At 36.4% G+C, this 17,344-nt stretch overlaps 1 protein-coding gene across 8 annotated transcripts in view; it reads right to left on the reverse strand.

The window, feature by feature from the left end:
* SBF2 (SET binding factor 2) overlaps positions 1-17,344 on the reverse strand; it is a 465,909-nt gene that overhangs the window by 200,161 nt on the left and 248,404 nt on the right. For all 8 annotated transcript variants that reach the window (XM_019948149.3, XM_073808603.1, XM_019948148.3 and 5 more), the window contains 2 exons: positions 10,249-10,381; positions 8,880-8,988 (listed from right to left, as the gene is read on the reverse strand). In XM_019948149.3, coding sequence (XP_019803708.2) covers positions 8,880-8,988; positions 10,249-10,381 — 242 coding nt within the window. The remainder of the gene's footprint in view (positions 1-8,879; positions 8,989-10,248; positions 10,382-17,344) is intronic.

Raw genomic sequence — 17,344 nt, forward strand, 5'->3', positions numbered from 1 at the left:
CCATGGCTGTGTGCAATTCTGGTAAACGTTCCCCAGTGCAAAATTACTGCAATTAGCATTGAATTCTTAGAACCTAATTCTCTGACCCATAAGTCAGACTTGGCATGTGCCCGGATCCAGAGGGAAGGATGGCCGCTGTCTCCTGGGCTCCTTCTTCCCTTGCCGGAGTAGGGCATCCCTCCTTTTGGAGCAGCAAGGAGGAGAGGACGCAGGGCTACGAGAAGGATCATGGGGAAATCATGTTCAGTGTTTCAAGCTCTATTTCTCTAATACTCATTTTGTGTTTTCTGATGAGCCTTCACCGCTTCTGTGCTGACTTAGTGGGATGTTTGGTGGGGAGATGTTGGTTTTATGAGGATCTTGCATTTTTCTAGGGCATATTTTGTAGTTGTCTGTGTTATGCCTCAGTCCCCCTTAGGGGATGCAGGATGCATGAGGACTGGCTTATGGTTGGAAAACCCTTTTGTTTTTAAGCATTTAAAAACAAGAAAAGTTGCTGGTGATGCCTATCTCAGCACATTTCTGCATTTAGTAGGATGGAATGAAGTGTTTTGAAGCGCTCTTTTAGTGACCACAATCTCTGAAAGTGACATGAATCAAGAATGTCATCTCAATAGTTTGTGTCATAAATGAGAGCTCAGCACTCTGATTCCATTAGCTGTTCTTGTGGTGTTTACATGAGGATCTGAATCATGTCCCTGTGAAGGGGCAAGCACCAAGCTAGGACTTAGTTTGCCAAATCAGAGTCTGGTCAAGAAAAATACGTGGGTTTTGGTAGAATCACATCATTAGGAAGATTATGTGACCCCAGTGGGTAACCCATGTGCTGAGGTCCAGGTTGGGACACCTGGCATCACAAGAGACTGTGCCCTCGGAGGGGACCACTTGCTTGGCTGGTGGGGTCTTCGCTGATGGCTGCCTTCTTACTTCAGCCCTGTCCCCAGCCTCTTGAACAGGCACTTGGCTTGACCAGCAGATGGGATTTTGGGTCGCCCTTTACCTTCTGGTATGTAAGACAGTTCTCTGTTCCAAGAGGAAGTACCTACTGTAGCTAAAGCTTGACTACTATTTGTTTTTGATAAATGGAATTTTGTATTTAGAGGTTACATCTTGTCAGCTTATGAATGGACAGCTCCTGGAGAGGTCACAGCGTCCCCCCTTCTGGCCTGTGAGTTTAGTACCACTGGCCTCAGGAGTCCCTGTTTTTCACTGGCTTGCTTTTTAATTACTTTGGCCCCAAGTTCTAAGACAATTCTGTGTAAAACAGGAAGGGGCCGTCCTGAAGGGTGTTATTTATGAAAAGAACGTGCTGTGTGCCTTCACCAGAGGCAGTAGAGTCTGCAGTTGAACCACAATAAATGGGGATAATTTTGCACAGCAAAAAAATAAATAAAATAAAATAACATGTAAAAATGTAATAGAGAAACTAGCCAAAATTGTTGAAGTTATTATGTTGATAATAGGATTAAAATTAATTCTAATTTATTAAATAAAAAATTAAGAAATTTACTTTTGTCAGCACTTGGTTTGTCTAACTTCCAGAGACAGTTTATATTCAGTAGGAAAAAATTACCTACAAACCAGATGAGTGTGTTTCTAATTAGTACTAATAAGGTTTTACTTAATGATTACTGATTTACACAGATTTTTTATATGGTGATATCAAAGTTAAATAGGAACTAGATATCAATATATAAGGTTAGAAAGAATGATTGATATATGAATAAGGGTCCTGTTTATAACTGCAATGTAGAATGGTGTTTTGTCAGTTTACATAACACCTATGACTTAATTACAATTGTAATTATGTAAAACTACCTACAGAGCTTACCTCTTTGCTGGCATTTAAAACTAAAACAAAATTAGAATTACAACTTTTCAGGATTTGTGAATCACGGATGTCATATAGCCCAACCTTTCAGTGAAGCATTTTTCTTAAACCCCCTGAAAAGTGTCACGCAACCTGTTCCTTGCACTCTACTTACACTACCTGAGAGTACACTCTTCACATAAGGAAACCCAGTCTCATCATTGGGCAGCTCTATTTAGCTGAAAACTCTTATACTGAGGAGAAAGTTGTTTCCATATCCACTATACCCACTGATTCTATTTCAGTCTCTAACCCTTTTTTCTATGACAGCTACTTAAATATTTATCTTTAGCTATCAAATAACATTAGGTTATTACCTGAGAAAATTTCCTTAGGGCCTCACAAAATAGTTTCCAAACTCTTGACATCCTAGAGGTCCTTCTCTGAAGCCCATTATTTTGTTACAGTCCCTCTTAAAGTGCAGTACAGAGAAATAAATCTGTTATTTCAGAACTGGCTGAATACAGAGCATTACTTTCTCTCTCTGGTATTTTATTCATATGGCACTGAGAACAGAATAATATGGTGGAGCTCATACTGAACTTGTATTCCACTAAAACCCTTCACTCTTTTGCAAATGCTTTTTGTATTTTAGTTATCAGCCAATCAGCATTAACACAGGCCTCATTTTGAAATACGAATAAATTAAAGCACTCATAACAAAAGTATAAATTAATGGATAATTTTATCTTCCTTTCTCATATATAGGATGAAGATTACAGAAAGATAAAACTTAACATGCCAAAAGAGGGGAATTTTAAAACATTAATGAATTCATTTTATAAGTCTCCTGTACTTGCTATAAGGAAAAATTAATGTATTTAGATTTTTGAATGATGCTTTTCTTCCAGCCAATCTTTTCTACTAGTAATGCAACAGATCCGAAAATAGTAATTAGTTGAAATGTTACAGGACTCAAAAAAATATGATAAACCTCTGACCACAATAACCGGCAATTTAAAGATGAATACTGGAGACCCTCAAGATGGTGGAGGAGAAAGATGTGGAGATCATGTTCCTCCCCACAAATACATCAGAAATACATGTGGAACAGCTCCTACAGAACAACTGCTAAATGCTGGCAGAAGACCTCAGACTTCTCAAAAGACATATATATTTTTTTCCTTTTTCTCTTTTTGTGAGTGTGTATGAGTATGAGTCTTTGTGAGATTTTGTCTGTAGAGCTTTGCTTTTACCATTTGGCCTATGGTTCTGTCTCTCCGTATTTTCTTTCTTTTTGCATAGTTTTTAGCACTTGCTATCATTGGTGGATTTGTTTTTTGGTTTGGTTGTTCTCTTCTTTCTTCCATTCTTTTTTTTTCTTCTTTTTATTACTTATTAATGTTTTTAAATAATTTTTTATTTTAATAACCTTTATTTTATTTCATTTTATTGTTATTTTTCTTTCTTTCTTTTTTTCTCCCTTTCCTTCTGAGCCACGTGGCTGACGGGGTCTTGGTGCTCCAGCTGGGTGTCAGGCCGCTGACTCTGATGAGGGAGAGCCGAATTCAGGACATTGGTCCACCAGAGACCTCCCGGCTCCACGTAATATAAATGGTGAAAGCTCTCCCAGAGATCTCCATCTCAATGCTAAGACCCAACTCCACTCAATAACCAGTAAGCTACAGTGCTGGACCCACTATGCCAAGCAAGTAGCAAGACAGGAACACAACCCCACCCATTAGCAGAGAGGCTGCCTAAAATCATAATAAGGTCACAAACACCCCAAAACACACCAGCGGATGTGGTCCTGCCCACCAGAAAGACAAGATCTGGCCTCATCCACCAGAACACAGGCACCAGTCCCCTCCATCATGAAGCCTACACACCCACTGAAAGAACCTTAGCCACTGGCGGCAGACACCAAAAACAACGGGAACTACAAACCTGCAGCCTGCAAAAAGGAGACCCCAAACACAGTAAGATAAGCAAAATGAGAAGACAGAAAAACACACAGCAGATGAAGGAGCAAGGTAAAAACCCACCAGACCAAACAAATGAAGAGGAAATAGGCAGTCTACCTGAAAAAGAATTCAGAGTAATGATAGTAAAGATAATCCAAAATCTTGGAAATAGAATGGAGAAAATACAAGAAGCGTTTAACAAGGAACTAAAGAGCAAAAATGATGAACAACACAATAAATGAAATCAAAAATTCTCTAGAAGGAATCAATAACAGAATAACTGAGGCAGAAGAATGGATAAGTGACCTGGAAGATAAAAACAGTGGAAATGACTACCACAGAGCAGAATAAAGAAAAAAGAACGAAAAGAATTGAGGACAGCCTCAGAGACCTCTGGGACAACATTAAATGCACCAACGTTCGAATTACAGGGGTGCCAGAAGAATCAAGTCCAGGAAGCATAGAGAATGCTATACAGGATAAATCCAAGGAGAAACACGCCAAGGCACATATTAATCAAACTATCAAAAGTTAAATGTAAAGAAAAAATATTAAAAGCAGCAATGGAAAAACAACAAATAACATACAAGGGAATCCCCATAAGGTTTAACAGCTGATCTTTCAGGAGAAACTCTGCAAGCCAGAGGGAGTGGCAGGACATATTTAAAGTGATGAAAGGGAAAAACCTACAACCAAGATTACTCTACCCAGCAAGGATCTCATTCAGATTTGACGGAGAAATTCAAACCTTTACAGACAAACAAAAGCTAAGAGAATTCAGCACCACCAAACCAGCTTTACACCAAATGCTAAAGGAACTTCTCTAGGCAGGGAACACAAGAGAAGGAAAAGACCTACAATAACAAACCCAAGACAATTAAGAAAATGGTAATAGGAACATACATATCGATAATTACCTTAAATGTGAATGGATTAAATGCTCCAACCAAGAGACACAGATTGGCTGAATGGATACAAAAACAAGACCCATATATATGCTGTCTACAAGAGACCCACTTCAGACCTAGGGACACAGACAGACTGAAAGTGAGGGGATGGAAAGAGATATTCCATGCAAATGGAAATCAGAAGAAAGCTGGAATAGCAATTCTCATATCAGACAAAATAAACTTTAAAATAAAGACTATTACAAGAGGCAGAGAAGGACACTACATAATGATCAAGGGATCAAACCAAGAAGAAGATACTACAATTGTAAATATTATGCACCCAACACAGGAGCACCTCAATACATAAGGCAAATGTTAACAGCCATAAAAGGGGAAATTGACAGTAACACAATCATAGTAAGGGACTTTAACACCCCACTTTCACCAAAGGACAGATTATCCAAAATGAAAATAAGTAAGAAAACACAAGCTTTAAATGATACATTAAACAAGATGGACTTAATTGATATTTATAGGACATTCCATCCAGAAACAACAGAATACACTTTCTTCTCAAGTGCTCAAGGAACATTCTCCAGGATAGATCATATATTGGGTCACAAATCAAACCTTGGTAAATTTAAGAAAACTGAAATCGTATCGAATATCATTTCTGACAACAACGCTATGAGACGAGATATCAATTACAGGAAAAAAACTGTAAAAAAACCATACACATGGAGGCTAAACAATACACTACTAAATAACCAAGAGATCACTGAAGAAATCAAAGAGGAAATCAAAAAATATCTAGAAACAAATGACAATGAAAACACGATGACCGAAAACCTATGTGATGAAGCAAAAGCAGATCTAAGAGGGGAGTTTATAGCAATACAATCCTACCTCAAGAAACAAGAAAAATTTCAAATAAACAACCTAACCTTACACCTAAAGCACCTAAACCTTACACCTAAAGAAAGAAGAACAAACAAAACCCGAAGTTAGCAGAAGGAAAGAAATCATACAGATCAGATTAGAAATAAATGAAAAAGAAACGAAGAAAAAAAGCGCAAAGATCAATATAACTAAAAGCTGTTTCTTTGAGAAGATAAACAAAATTGATAAACCACTAGCCAGACTCATCAAGAAAAAAGGAAGACTCAAATCAACAGAACTAGAAATGAAAAAGGAGAAGTAACAACTGACACTGCAGAAATACAGAGGATCATGAGAGATTACTATAAGCAATTATATGCCAATAAAATGGACAAGCTGGAAGAAATGGACAAATTCTTAGAAATGCACAATCTTTTGAAGCTCAACTAGGAAGAAATAGAAAACATAAACAGACCAATCACAAGCACTGAAATTGAGACTGTGATTAAAAATTTTCCAACAAACAGAAGCCCAGGACCAGATGGCTTCACAGGCGAATTCTATCAAACATTTAGAGAAGAGTTAACACCTATCCTTCTCAAACTCTTCCAAAATATAGCAGAGGCAGGAACACTCCCAAACTCATTCTACAGGGCCACCGTCACCCTGATACCACAACCAGACAAAGATGTCACAAAGAAAGAAAACTACAGGCCAATATCACTGATGAACATAGATGGAAAAAATCCTCAACAAAATAGTAGCAAACAGAATCCAACAGCACGTTAAAAGGATCATACACCATCATCAAGTGGGGTTTATCCCAGGAATGCAAGGATTCTTCAATATATGCAAATCGATCAATGTGATAAACCAAATTAACAAATTGAAGGAGAAAAACCATATGATCATCTCAATAGATGCAGGAAAAGCTTCTGACAAAATTCAACACTCATTTATGATAAAATCCCACCAGAAAGTAGGCACAGAGGGAACTGACCTCAACATAATAAAGGCCATATATGACAAATCCACAGCCAACATCATTCTCAATGGTGAAAAACTGAAACCACTTCCTCTAAGATCAGGAACAAAACAAGGTTGTCCACTCTCACCACTACTATTCAACGTAGTTTTGGAAGTTTTAGCCACAGCAATCAGAGAAGTAAAAGAAATAAAAGGAATCCAAATTGGAAAAGAAAAAGTAAAGCTTTCACTGTTTGCTGATGACATGATACTATACATAGAGGATCCTAAAGAAGCCACCAGAAAACTACTAGAGCTAATCAATGAATTTGGTAAAGTAGCAGGATACAAAATTAATGCACAGAAATCTCTTGCATTCCTATACACTAATGATGAAAAATCTGAAAGAGAAATTAAGGAAACACTCCCATTTAGCATTGCAACAAAAAGAATAAAATACCTAGGAATAAACCTACCTAAGGAGACAAAAGACCTGTATGCAGAAAACTATAAGACACTGATGAAAGAAATTAAGATGATACCCACAGATGGAGAGATATACCATGTTCTTGGGTTGGAAGCATCAACATTGTGAAAATGACTATACTACTCAAAGCAATCTACAGATTCAATGCAATCCCTGTCTAACAACCAATGGCATTTTTCACAGAGCTAGAATAAAAAATTTCACAATTTGTGTACAAACACAAAAGACCCCAAATACCCAAAGCAATCTTGAGGAAGAAAAACAGAGCTGGAGGAATCAGACTCCCTGACTTCAGACTACACTACAAAGCTACAGTAATCAAGATAGTATGGTGCTGGCACAAAACCAGAAATATAGATCAATGGAACAGGATAGAAAGCCCAGAGATAAACCCAGGCACATATGGTCACCTTATCTTTGATAAAGGAGGCAAGATATACAATGCAGAAAAGACAGCCTCTTCAATAAGTGGTGCTGGGAAAACTGGACAGGTACATGTAAAAGTATGAGATAAGAACACTCCCTAATACCATACACAAAAATAAACTCAAAGTGGATTAAAGACCTAAATGTAAGGCCAGACACTATCAAACTCTTAGAGAAAACTATAAGGAGAATACTCTGACATAAATCACAGCAAGGTCCTTTTTGACCCACCGCCTAGAGAAATGGAAATAAAAACAAAATAAACAAATGGGACCTAATGAAACTTAAAAGCTTTTGCACAGCAAAGGAAACCATAAACAAGACGAAAAGACAACCCTCAGAATGGGAGAAAATATTTGCAAATGAAGCAACTGACAAAGGATTAATCTCCAAAATTTACAAGCAGCTCAATATCAAAAAAACAAGCAACCCAATCCGAAACTGGGCAGAAGACGTAAACAGACATTTCCCCAAAGAAAATATACAGATTGCCAACAAACACATGAAAGAATGCTCAACATCACTAATCATTAGAGAAATGCAAATCAAAACTACAATGAGGTATGACCTCACACCAGTCAGAATGGCCATCATCAAAAAATCTACAAACAGTATATTGTGGAGAGGGTGTGAAGAAAAGGGAACCCTCTTGCACTGCTGGTGGGAATGTAAATTGATACAGCCACTATGGAGAACAGTATGGAGGTTCCTTATAAAACTAAAATCAGAACTACCATATGACCCAGCAATCCCACTCCTGGGCATATACTCTGAGAAAACCATAATTCAAAAAAAGTCATGTACCACAGTGTTCATTGCAGCTCTATTTAAAATAGCCAGGACATGGAAGCAACCTAAGTGTCCAATGATAGATGAATGGATAAAGCAGATGTGGCACATATATACAATGGAATACTACTCAGCCATAAAAAGAAACAAAATTGAGTTATTGGTAGTGAGGTGAATGGATCTAGAGTTTGTCACACAGAGTGAAGTAAGTCAGAAAGAGGAAAACAAATGCCGTATGCTAACACATATATATGGAATATAAATAAATAAATAAATAAATAATGGTTCTGAAGAACCTAGGGCCAGGACAGAAATAAAGATGCAGATGTAGAGAATGGATGTGAGGACGTGGGGAGGCGGAAGGGTAAGCTGGGACAAAGTGAGAGAATGGCATGGGCATATATATACTACCAAACGTAAAATAGACAGCTAGTTGGAAGCAGCTGCATAGCACAGGGAGATCACCTCGGTGCTTTTTGACAACCTAGAGGGGTGGGATAGGGAGGGTGGGAGGGAGACGCAAGAGGGAGGAGACATGGGGATATATGTATATGTATAGCTGATTCACTTTGCTATAAAGCAGAAACTAACACACCACTGTAATGCAATTATACTCCAATAAAGATGTTAAAAAATAAAATAAAATAAAAATAAAGATGAATACTTACAAGCTCATGAACATCAGTTTTAAAGACAGAATGTACTCCAATAATGAAAGGCGTTGGGGAACTCAGAACTTCCAGTAGCTGAGCCGGGAGAATAGGAATATAAGGATAACTGGAAATAATAAAAACATACATGAGATATATTTGTTCTTCGGTAATATAACATACCTTTCTTTCATTTTTATGCTGTGTGAATTTTAGATTACCTATGTTTAGAAATTATCAATAATATTCGCCGGGTTGTTAATATTAAATTCTTGGGGAAAAAAGTTTTTTTAAAAATCTTCATGTGAAAGATATGATCCAATATAACAAGATATAAAGTAAACAAGGGCCGCTTCCTTATCCCTTACCCCTAGGCAAGCAGTCTCTTTAGGTTGTTCAAACTTGCTTGAAATAATTTTTCCGTACACAGCAATCTGACATCAGGTGGTAATACTGACTCCCTGATCGGTCCGCTCCCTCAATATTGGTGATGGTTTATTGGTCTATATAAAACAATCATTCAAATTCCATTTTCTATACTTGATTTTTGTATTTAATAAGAATGGCAAGGTACAAAAACAAAGGTTTAGAATGCTCTATTATCCAGGAGTTAAGAAAAGCTCATAGGTTAAAAAAATTTTTTAATAAAATCTGTAGACTGTCTAAATTTTTTCTAGTTTGTATAAACTTAAGTTTCCTAGATATTGTGATTATCAAATTGATAAAAAAGAGTATCAAAATAAAATATTCTACTTACAGCACTGTAAGTCATCACTTGTTTAGGTTGTTTTATTTTTTACTTTTTATTATGAAAAATTAACTTCCCTCTCCCCCCGGAAAATAGAGAAAAAAGGAAAATAAAGCCCCATGTATCTAATTCAGTTTTGACAATCACCAATGCATGGCCACATACATATTTCTACCCATTTTTGTTCTCTTCCCTACCATATTGTTTGGAGCAAATCCCAGACATATCATTTATACATACTTTAGTATATATCTGAAAAAGATAAGGGCTCTTTAAAAAATAAAACCATAATACACTATAACCCATCAAATTAATAATAATTCCTTAACAGTAAATAGTCAGACAGTACTATCTTAAGATTTTTATCTCCTACTATATTCAAAGGGAATTAAATGTTGCTGACAATACTATTCAAATTAATTATTTTTTCATGAAATAAATCACCACTCAATAATAGACAACTTGGAAAAGTTCCAAATTCCAGGCTAATTCCTATCAGAATCATGACTCCTACAACAATGTAACTTTGTAACATATGCCCTTGTCATTCAAAACTGTCGTGCTATGATGTTTTGACTGATCATCGATAAGTAATGCATGATTTGGGAATAAATAAAGATACCAAATAAAAACTCTCACCTATATTTAAGAGGAAACATTAATGATTCCAGGGCTCTACAAGCATCACTAAGTCTCTGGAAACTTGCAGAATGGAAGAGAACCTTATTTTCTGTGAGGACTGCACAGAAGAGGCTGAGGACATTCTGAATTCCTGAAAACACAAAGAGCAAATGATTACCAAATGCATTTAATTTTACATGTGCTGCCAACGAAGACTTAGAATGACATGGAATGAAAAAGCCAATATTTTAAAAATCTCTGAAGAAAAATATTTGGTTAAACTATAAATTCCATAGAGCCTAAGGGTATTTCTTTCCCAAACTTTCAGTTTTGTTTGTCTAATCAGTGTAACACTCATTGAATATATTAGTTGTTTGGAAATACACCATTACCTTCTTTTCAACTTAATCTCCAAGGTCTGTACTTAAATTTCTGTTTTAGATCCTTGGCATTGTTCTAATAACATTTTTCCCTTTTAAAGTCCATTTGTCTGATGTTAACATAACCATACCAGTTTTGTTATTGAAATTTTCCTGGTATATCTTTTTTCCACCTTTTTACATCAACCTTTCTCTACTCTTGGAAATAGCACATTGCTGACAACTTTAAAAATCCCCACTAAAATCAACAAGAAAAAAGCAACGTAAGAGAATAATATGAATTTACAATTTACAAAAGAGGAAATCAAAATGATAAACATGAAAAGAAGCTCCAAAACTTCTAATAATCAGAAAAATTCAACCTAATAAATTCATGAGGTATGATATTAAACCTACTACAATATCCAAAATCAAAGCCTGACAATTCTAAGTTTTTATGAGGATGGCAGGGAAAGGAACTATCATACATACTGCTGTGAGGAATATAAAGAAACTTAAGATGCATATACCCTACCATCTAGTTATTACAGTAATTTTAGTAATTCCATTATTAGTTATTTATCACAGAAACTCTCTCACATGTACCCAAGAAGATAAGGTACAAAAAGGTACGTTGTAGAAGTATTTAAACAATGAAAAAAGTGGGCACATCCTAAATGTAAGAATGAAGAATAAATTATAGTAAAATCATACTATAAATTAAACTTCCTCTGATTGAAGATGGTAAATGTTGACTGAAACAAAAAACTAAAGTTTTATTATTCAAAATTTATAAAATGAAAAGCAATTATACTCCAATAAAGATTTTTTTAAAAAACCACCAAATTTATAAAATGAAATAATTATTAAAGAAATTTAAATACAATTTTCAAGTGATACGGCTTTTGGGGGTAGGTCTGTAACATTTATACTTGTGAATTTAAGATAGATTAAAACATCACTAAGACTTTTGGGATACCTTTACAGCAGTGAAAATAAGAGAGCTAGTGCTACATATATCAACATGAATAACTCTCCCAAATATAATATCGAGTGAGGAAAGTAAGGTATAAAGTGATGCTATAGAATGACAGCATTTATATATTGTTTAAAACCATACAAAATGCTACTATATATTGTTCTGGTATATACAAACATACAGTCAAAATATAAAGATATATCTGGGACTAAAAAATACCAAATTTGGGATAGTATATAACTCTGGGATGAGAAGGCATACGCAGGAAGTTTCAACTATATCTATGATGCTACAGTTGTTAAACTGGATCATAGATACGTTAAACATTTTTTTTGCGGGGGGGGAATAATTTAAGGCTTACAGAAAAGTTGTAAGAATAGTGCACAGGGCACCCATCTACCCTTCACAATGATTCACCTAATGTTAAAATTTTGCTCCATTTGCTTTAACATTTGTACTTATGTACTAGCATGCCCTGACTCTTTTCTACAAACACACACATATTTTTCTGAGCCATGTGAATGTACACATCACGACATTTACCCCTAGATACTTCAGTGTGTTTTTTGTAAGAATAAAGATAATGTCTTCCTAACCACAGTATGGTTATCCTCAGTAAATTAAACATGTTGCAATACTTGAAGTCTAATCTTACATTTGTATTCCAATTTTGTCCACTGACTCAATGTTATTCTTTGGAGCTTTTCCCCTACCATCAGGATTCATTCTAAGCTCAATATTCCATTTAGCTGTCATGTTTCTTTATTCTCATTCAATATGTAGCATTTCCACAACCTTAAATTTTTCTTTTACTGAGATAAAATTCACATAACATAAAATTAACCATTTCAAAGAGAACGATTTATTCATTTGCTCACTAAACTATCTTGCATCCTAGGAGTAAATCCTACTCAATCATGGTCTATGATCCTTTAACATGTTGTTGAATTTGGTTTGCCAATATTTTGTTGAGGATTTTTTCATCTAAGTTCATCAGGGATGTTGGCTTCTAGTTTCCTTTTCTTGTAGTGTCCAAGTCTGGCTTTGGTATCAGGGTAGTAATGCTGGCCTTTTAAAATGAGTTTGGAAGTGTTCCCACTTCCATTTTTTGGAAGAGTTTTTAATGGACAGGTATTAATTCTTCTTTAAATTTTTGGTTGGATTCACCAGTGAAGCCATGTGGTCCTGGACTTTTTCTTTTGGGAATGTTTTTGTTTACTGATTCAATCTCCTTAGTAATTGTTCTGTTCAGATTTTCTATTTATTATTTCGTTTTGGTAGGTTGTATGTTTCTAGGAATTTATTCATTCTTCTAGTTTACCTAACTGTTGGTATTTTCACAGTACTCACTTATGATCCCTAGTGTTTCTGTGGTACCAGTTGTCATGTCCCCTCTTTCATACCTGATTTTACTTATTTGAGTATTTTCTCTTTCTTTTCTAAGTCTAGCTAAAGGTTTGTCAATTCTACTTATCTTTTTTAAGAAACAGCTGTTAGCTTCATTGATCTTTTCTACTGTCTTTTTTTTTTTTTTTTTTTGCGCTACGCGGGCCTCTCACTGCTGTGGCCTCTCCCGTTGCGGAGCACAGGCTCCGGATGCGCAGGCTCAGTGGCCATGGCTCACGGGCCCAGCCGCTCTGCGGCATGTGGGATCTTCCCGGACCGGGGCACGAACCCGTGTCTCCTGCATTGGCAGGCGGACCCTCAACCACTGCGCCACCAGGGAAGCCCTCTACTGTCTTTTTATTCTCTATTTCATTTATTTTTTGCTCTGATCTTTGTTATTTCCTTCCTTCTACTAACGTCAGGCTTCATTTGTTCTTTTTCTAATTCCCTGGAATGTAAAGTTAGGATATTTGAGATCTTTCTTTTTTCTTAATGTAGATATTTATCACCGTAAACTTCCCTCTTAGATCTGTGTTTGCTGCATCCCGTAAGTTTTGGTGTTTGCTTTTCCATTTTCGTTTGTCTCATGATATTTTTGATGTTTTCATTGACCCACTGGTTGTTCAGGAGCATGTTGTTTCATCTCTATACATTTGTGAATTTACAAGTTTTCTTCTTGACACTGATTTCTAGTTTCACACCATCCTGGTTGAAAAACACACTTGATATGATTTTAATCTTCATAAATTTATTAAGACTTGTTTTGTAGCCTAATATATAATTCATCCTGGAGAATGTTCAATGTGTGCTTGAGAAGAATGTGTATGTATATTTTGTTGCTGTTGGATGGAAGGTTTTGCATATGTCTGTTAGGTCCATCTGCTATAACATGTTGTTTAAGTCCTTACTATTTGCCTTATTGATTTTCTGTTTGGATGATTTATCCATTGTTGAATGTGGGGTACTGAAGTCTTCTACTATTATTGTATTGCTGTCAACTTTTCCCTTCAGATCTGTTAATATTTGCTTTATATATTTAAGCACTCTGATGTTGGGTGCATAAATATTTACAGTTGTTATAACCTCTTGATGAACTGACTATTTTATCATTATATAATGACTTTGTCTCTTATTACAGTTTTTGGCTTAAAGTCTATTCTGTCTGATATCAATGTAGCTACCTGTGCTTTTCTTTGGCTTTTATTTGCATGAGATATATTTTTATATAGCTTCACCTTCAGTATATATATATCATGAAAGCTGAAGTGAGTCTTTTTTCTTTTAGGCTCTGGTGAGGACAGCAGTCAGCACCTAGCTCTGTGTTAATTAGAAGCTGTACCCTGTAAAGTATGCAGTCAAACACCTTTTAGGGAAACACTGGGAGAAGGGTATTTTTGCCTGCTCCCTCCGCACTGAGCCTGGAGGGATAACCACAGTAAGTGCTCACACACCCATTAAGAACTGCTTCTTTGTGTTCTATAGTCTTATGGGACTTGTGAACACAAACTCTGTTGGCTTTCAGAGCTAGGAGTTTGAGGGAACCATTCCTCAGGTGGGAGCCTTAAAAGTTGATGTTCAAGATGTGTGGCCCCAACCCTTTGCTCTTCAGGGAGAAGCTGGGCATTGGGGGTTCCCTCTCCATTATTTGGTGCTGTGCAAGGAGTGGGGTTTATGGCAGGAGTGTATCTCCATCATTCCTACCCATTTCAATGTGGGTATTTTCTTAGGAGCCCAAGGTACAGGAGTAACTTAACTAGTTTCTGGATTTCTCTCACAGGGAATTGCTCCATGTGTAGCTCTCTGTGAAAGAGTGAAATTCAGGAGCCTCCTATGTTGCCATCTTGGTCCTGAGTCTCATCTAGCCCTCCTATGACTCTCTCATTACCAGGATTTTCCTGTTAAATTTCTAGCAGGTCTGCCACTAGCCCCAAATAGGATTATAACTTAGACAAGCAGAGTTAGAGTTTTTTCCCTTTCATTTCCTTCTGGATTCAATATTATTTTTCCTGACAATGATGTTGTGGGCTTAAGCTTTCCCCGCTTTTGGCAGCAAAGTTGCTGGTTTTATGACCAGCCCTGCCCTGGCAAAACTATCATTTTCACTGATAGTACTGACATGTGGGAAAGATGGGAGCCACCCCAGGTAAGAATGCTGCAGGTTCCTACTATTCTTATCCAAAGGTCTAGCATGAATAAATGCTTCTGAGTTTGTTGTTTGCTTTTGATCAATTTCCAGAGCACTGAAATAGTTGTACAATAACTGCACAACAATTTCTGTCTAGTTTCACACTGATTCTTTAGGGAGAGGATTAACTCTTCATACTGCCATAACCAGAATCATTATCCTTGGTGACGTCAATTTTGTTCACCTAAACTTTTGTTTATTGCTATCTAACTTCTCTAATGTATACTTCGTATTTTTCCATGTAACTAATAAGCAATCTGTGTTCAGACACTTTAGACCATGCAAATATCTTGTTCCTCACCAAAATTTCTGCCTAGATTTAGCATCTATTGATAATTACTATCTGACTCAGTCTTTACTATGATGATCATAAAATGCTTTTCCAAATCCAGCACTTCCTCCACATTCACCAGTCAGCACTCAACATTCTGCAATAAGCAAAACCCTCATTTATTCCCCCACTAACCTGCTTATTTATATATCCATTATCAGTATGGACTCATGGATTTCTTTTTTTTTCTTTGGATTTCTATTCTTTTATTCCAACATTCTATAAGTCATTATTGCCCTTAATTATTTTTGTGCCAATTAAGTCCTAGATTTAGACAGTGGGCACCCCTTTAAACCTAGTTCCTGTGTCCCTGTGACATGAACTCAATTTTTTTTCTTCTTACTTTCTGTCTTGACAAAATAATCCAGGCTCATATTTTACCTACTCTGTCCCTGCTCTGAAGTCAGCCACTTCTCCAAGGAGGCTGGTTCCTTTTTGTGAGGAATGGCATTAAAGATCAAGGATACTGGGGTTTAGGGTAAATGTTAGATCATTTCTTCTAGGGTGTCTTTGTTTCTGGGCTACTTCTGCAGATACAGCAGATACATGAACGCATATACATGCATAAAGACAAACAGACACACACACATATACATATATTTGAGAAATCCTGAGTCCATATCATTACTTTCAATTCCAATCTATTCTCATAGGGTCTCCCCACTGACTCCAATACATATTTGCATGTCCCTTCTTCCACTGAGAACCCTGGATTCTAATAACATAAACACATTTATTCATTTGCTAAATCTTATATATAAACTGCATGATTTTTTCAGCCATTCTAACTCAAAAAAATTACACCAACTAAAAAGGAGTTAATAATTTATTTGCAATTCTCTCCAAAACTGAGGTTATATAGTCAAATACTGTGTTTATAAGTTACTTTGATTAGTTTTTCCTCTTCAGTATGGTTATGTTATTCATTTGAAAGAGAGTGGAGTTTGTTTCTGTATGTTTTCAGTTTTAATTTTTTTTTATTTCTTCCCATCATGATTGATCTAATATTATTTTCTGAAGACGTGAGACCTAAATAAGTTTTGAGAAGTCAAAACTACATAAGAAGGTCTACTCAGAGAAGTGTCACTCCTTCCCTGAATTAATAGTATTGTGCCAATATCAATTCCCTGGTTGTTATAATGTACTATGATTACATAAGACATTATTGTTGGGGGAAGGTAGGTGATGTATTCTTGAGAATTCTCTGTACCATTTTAGCAACTTCTCGTGAGTCAAAGCCTTTAAAAATAAAAATTTATATTAAAAAAGTCTGCAGTTGTATTAATTTCCAATGGCTATTATAATAAATTACCACAAACTTAATGGCTTAAAACAACATGAATATATTATCTTAAAGTTCAGGAGGTCAGAAGCCCTACTCTTGGCTTTTCCAGCTTCCAGCACCTGCCCACATTCCTGAGCTCATGGCTCCCTTCTATCGTCAAAGCTGGTAAGGCCGGTTGAGTCTTTGTCCCTTGTGTGATGTCAGAGTACACCACTCTGACACTGACTCTTTTGCTTCCCTCTTCCATCTTTTAAGGACCTTTATGATCACACTGGGCCCACCTAAAGGAGCTGACACTCGAGTTGTATTTTGAAGGATAAGCGGAAGTTAGAGTTAGGGAGACAAGAGCATCAAGGCTTTCAAAGTTGACAGAAGACCATATGCAAAGAAACAGAGGACTGAGGAAGGAAAAGGCACTCAGAGAGACCTACAAGTAGTTTTGCCAAGGGTAGGTTCATGAAGAATTTGTATACCATAGTAAGGAGTCCAAGCTTTTTTCCTGAAGACTCTAGGGAAGAACTTTTCCCTTTCCACTCCCATGTGAACCCTCTGTAATCCCTCACACAAAAGATAATCCATCAGAAAATAA

Source organism: Tursiops truncatus, chromosome 8 (genome assembly GCF_011762595.2).
Source record: "Tursiops truncatus isolate mTurTru1 chromosome 8, mTurTru1.mat.Y, whole genome shotgun sequence".
NCBI classification, from domain to species: Eukaryota; Metazoa; Chordata; class Mammalia; order Artiodactyla; family Delphinidae; genus Tursiops; species Tursiops truncatus.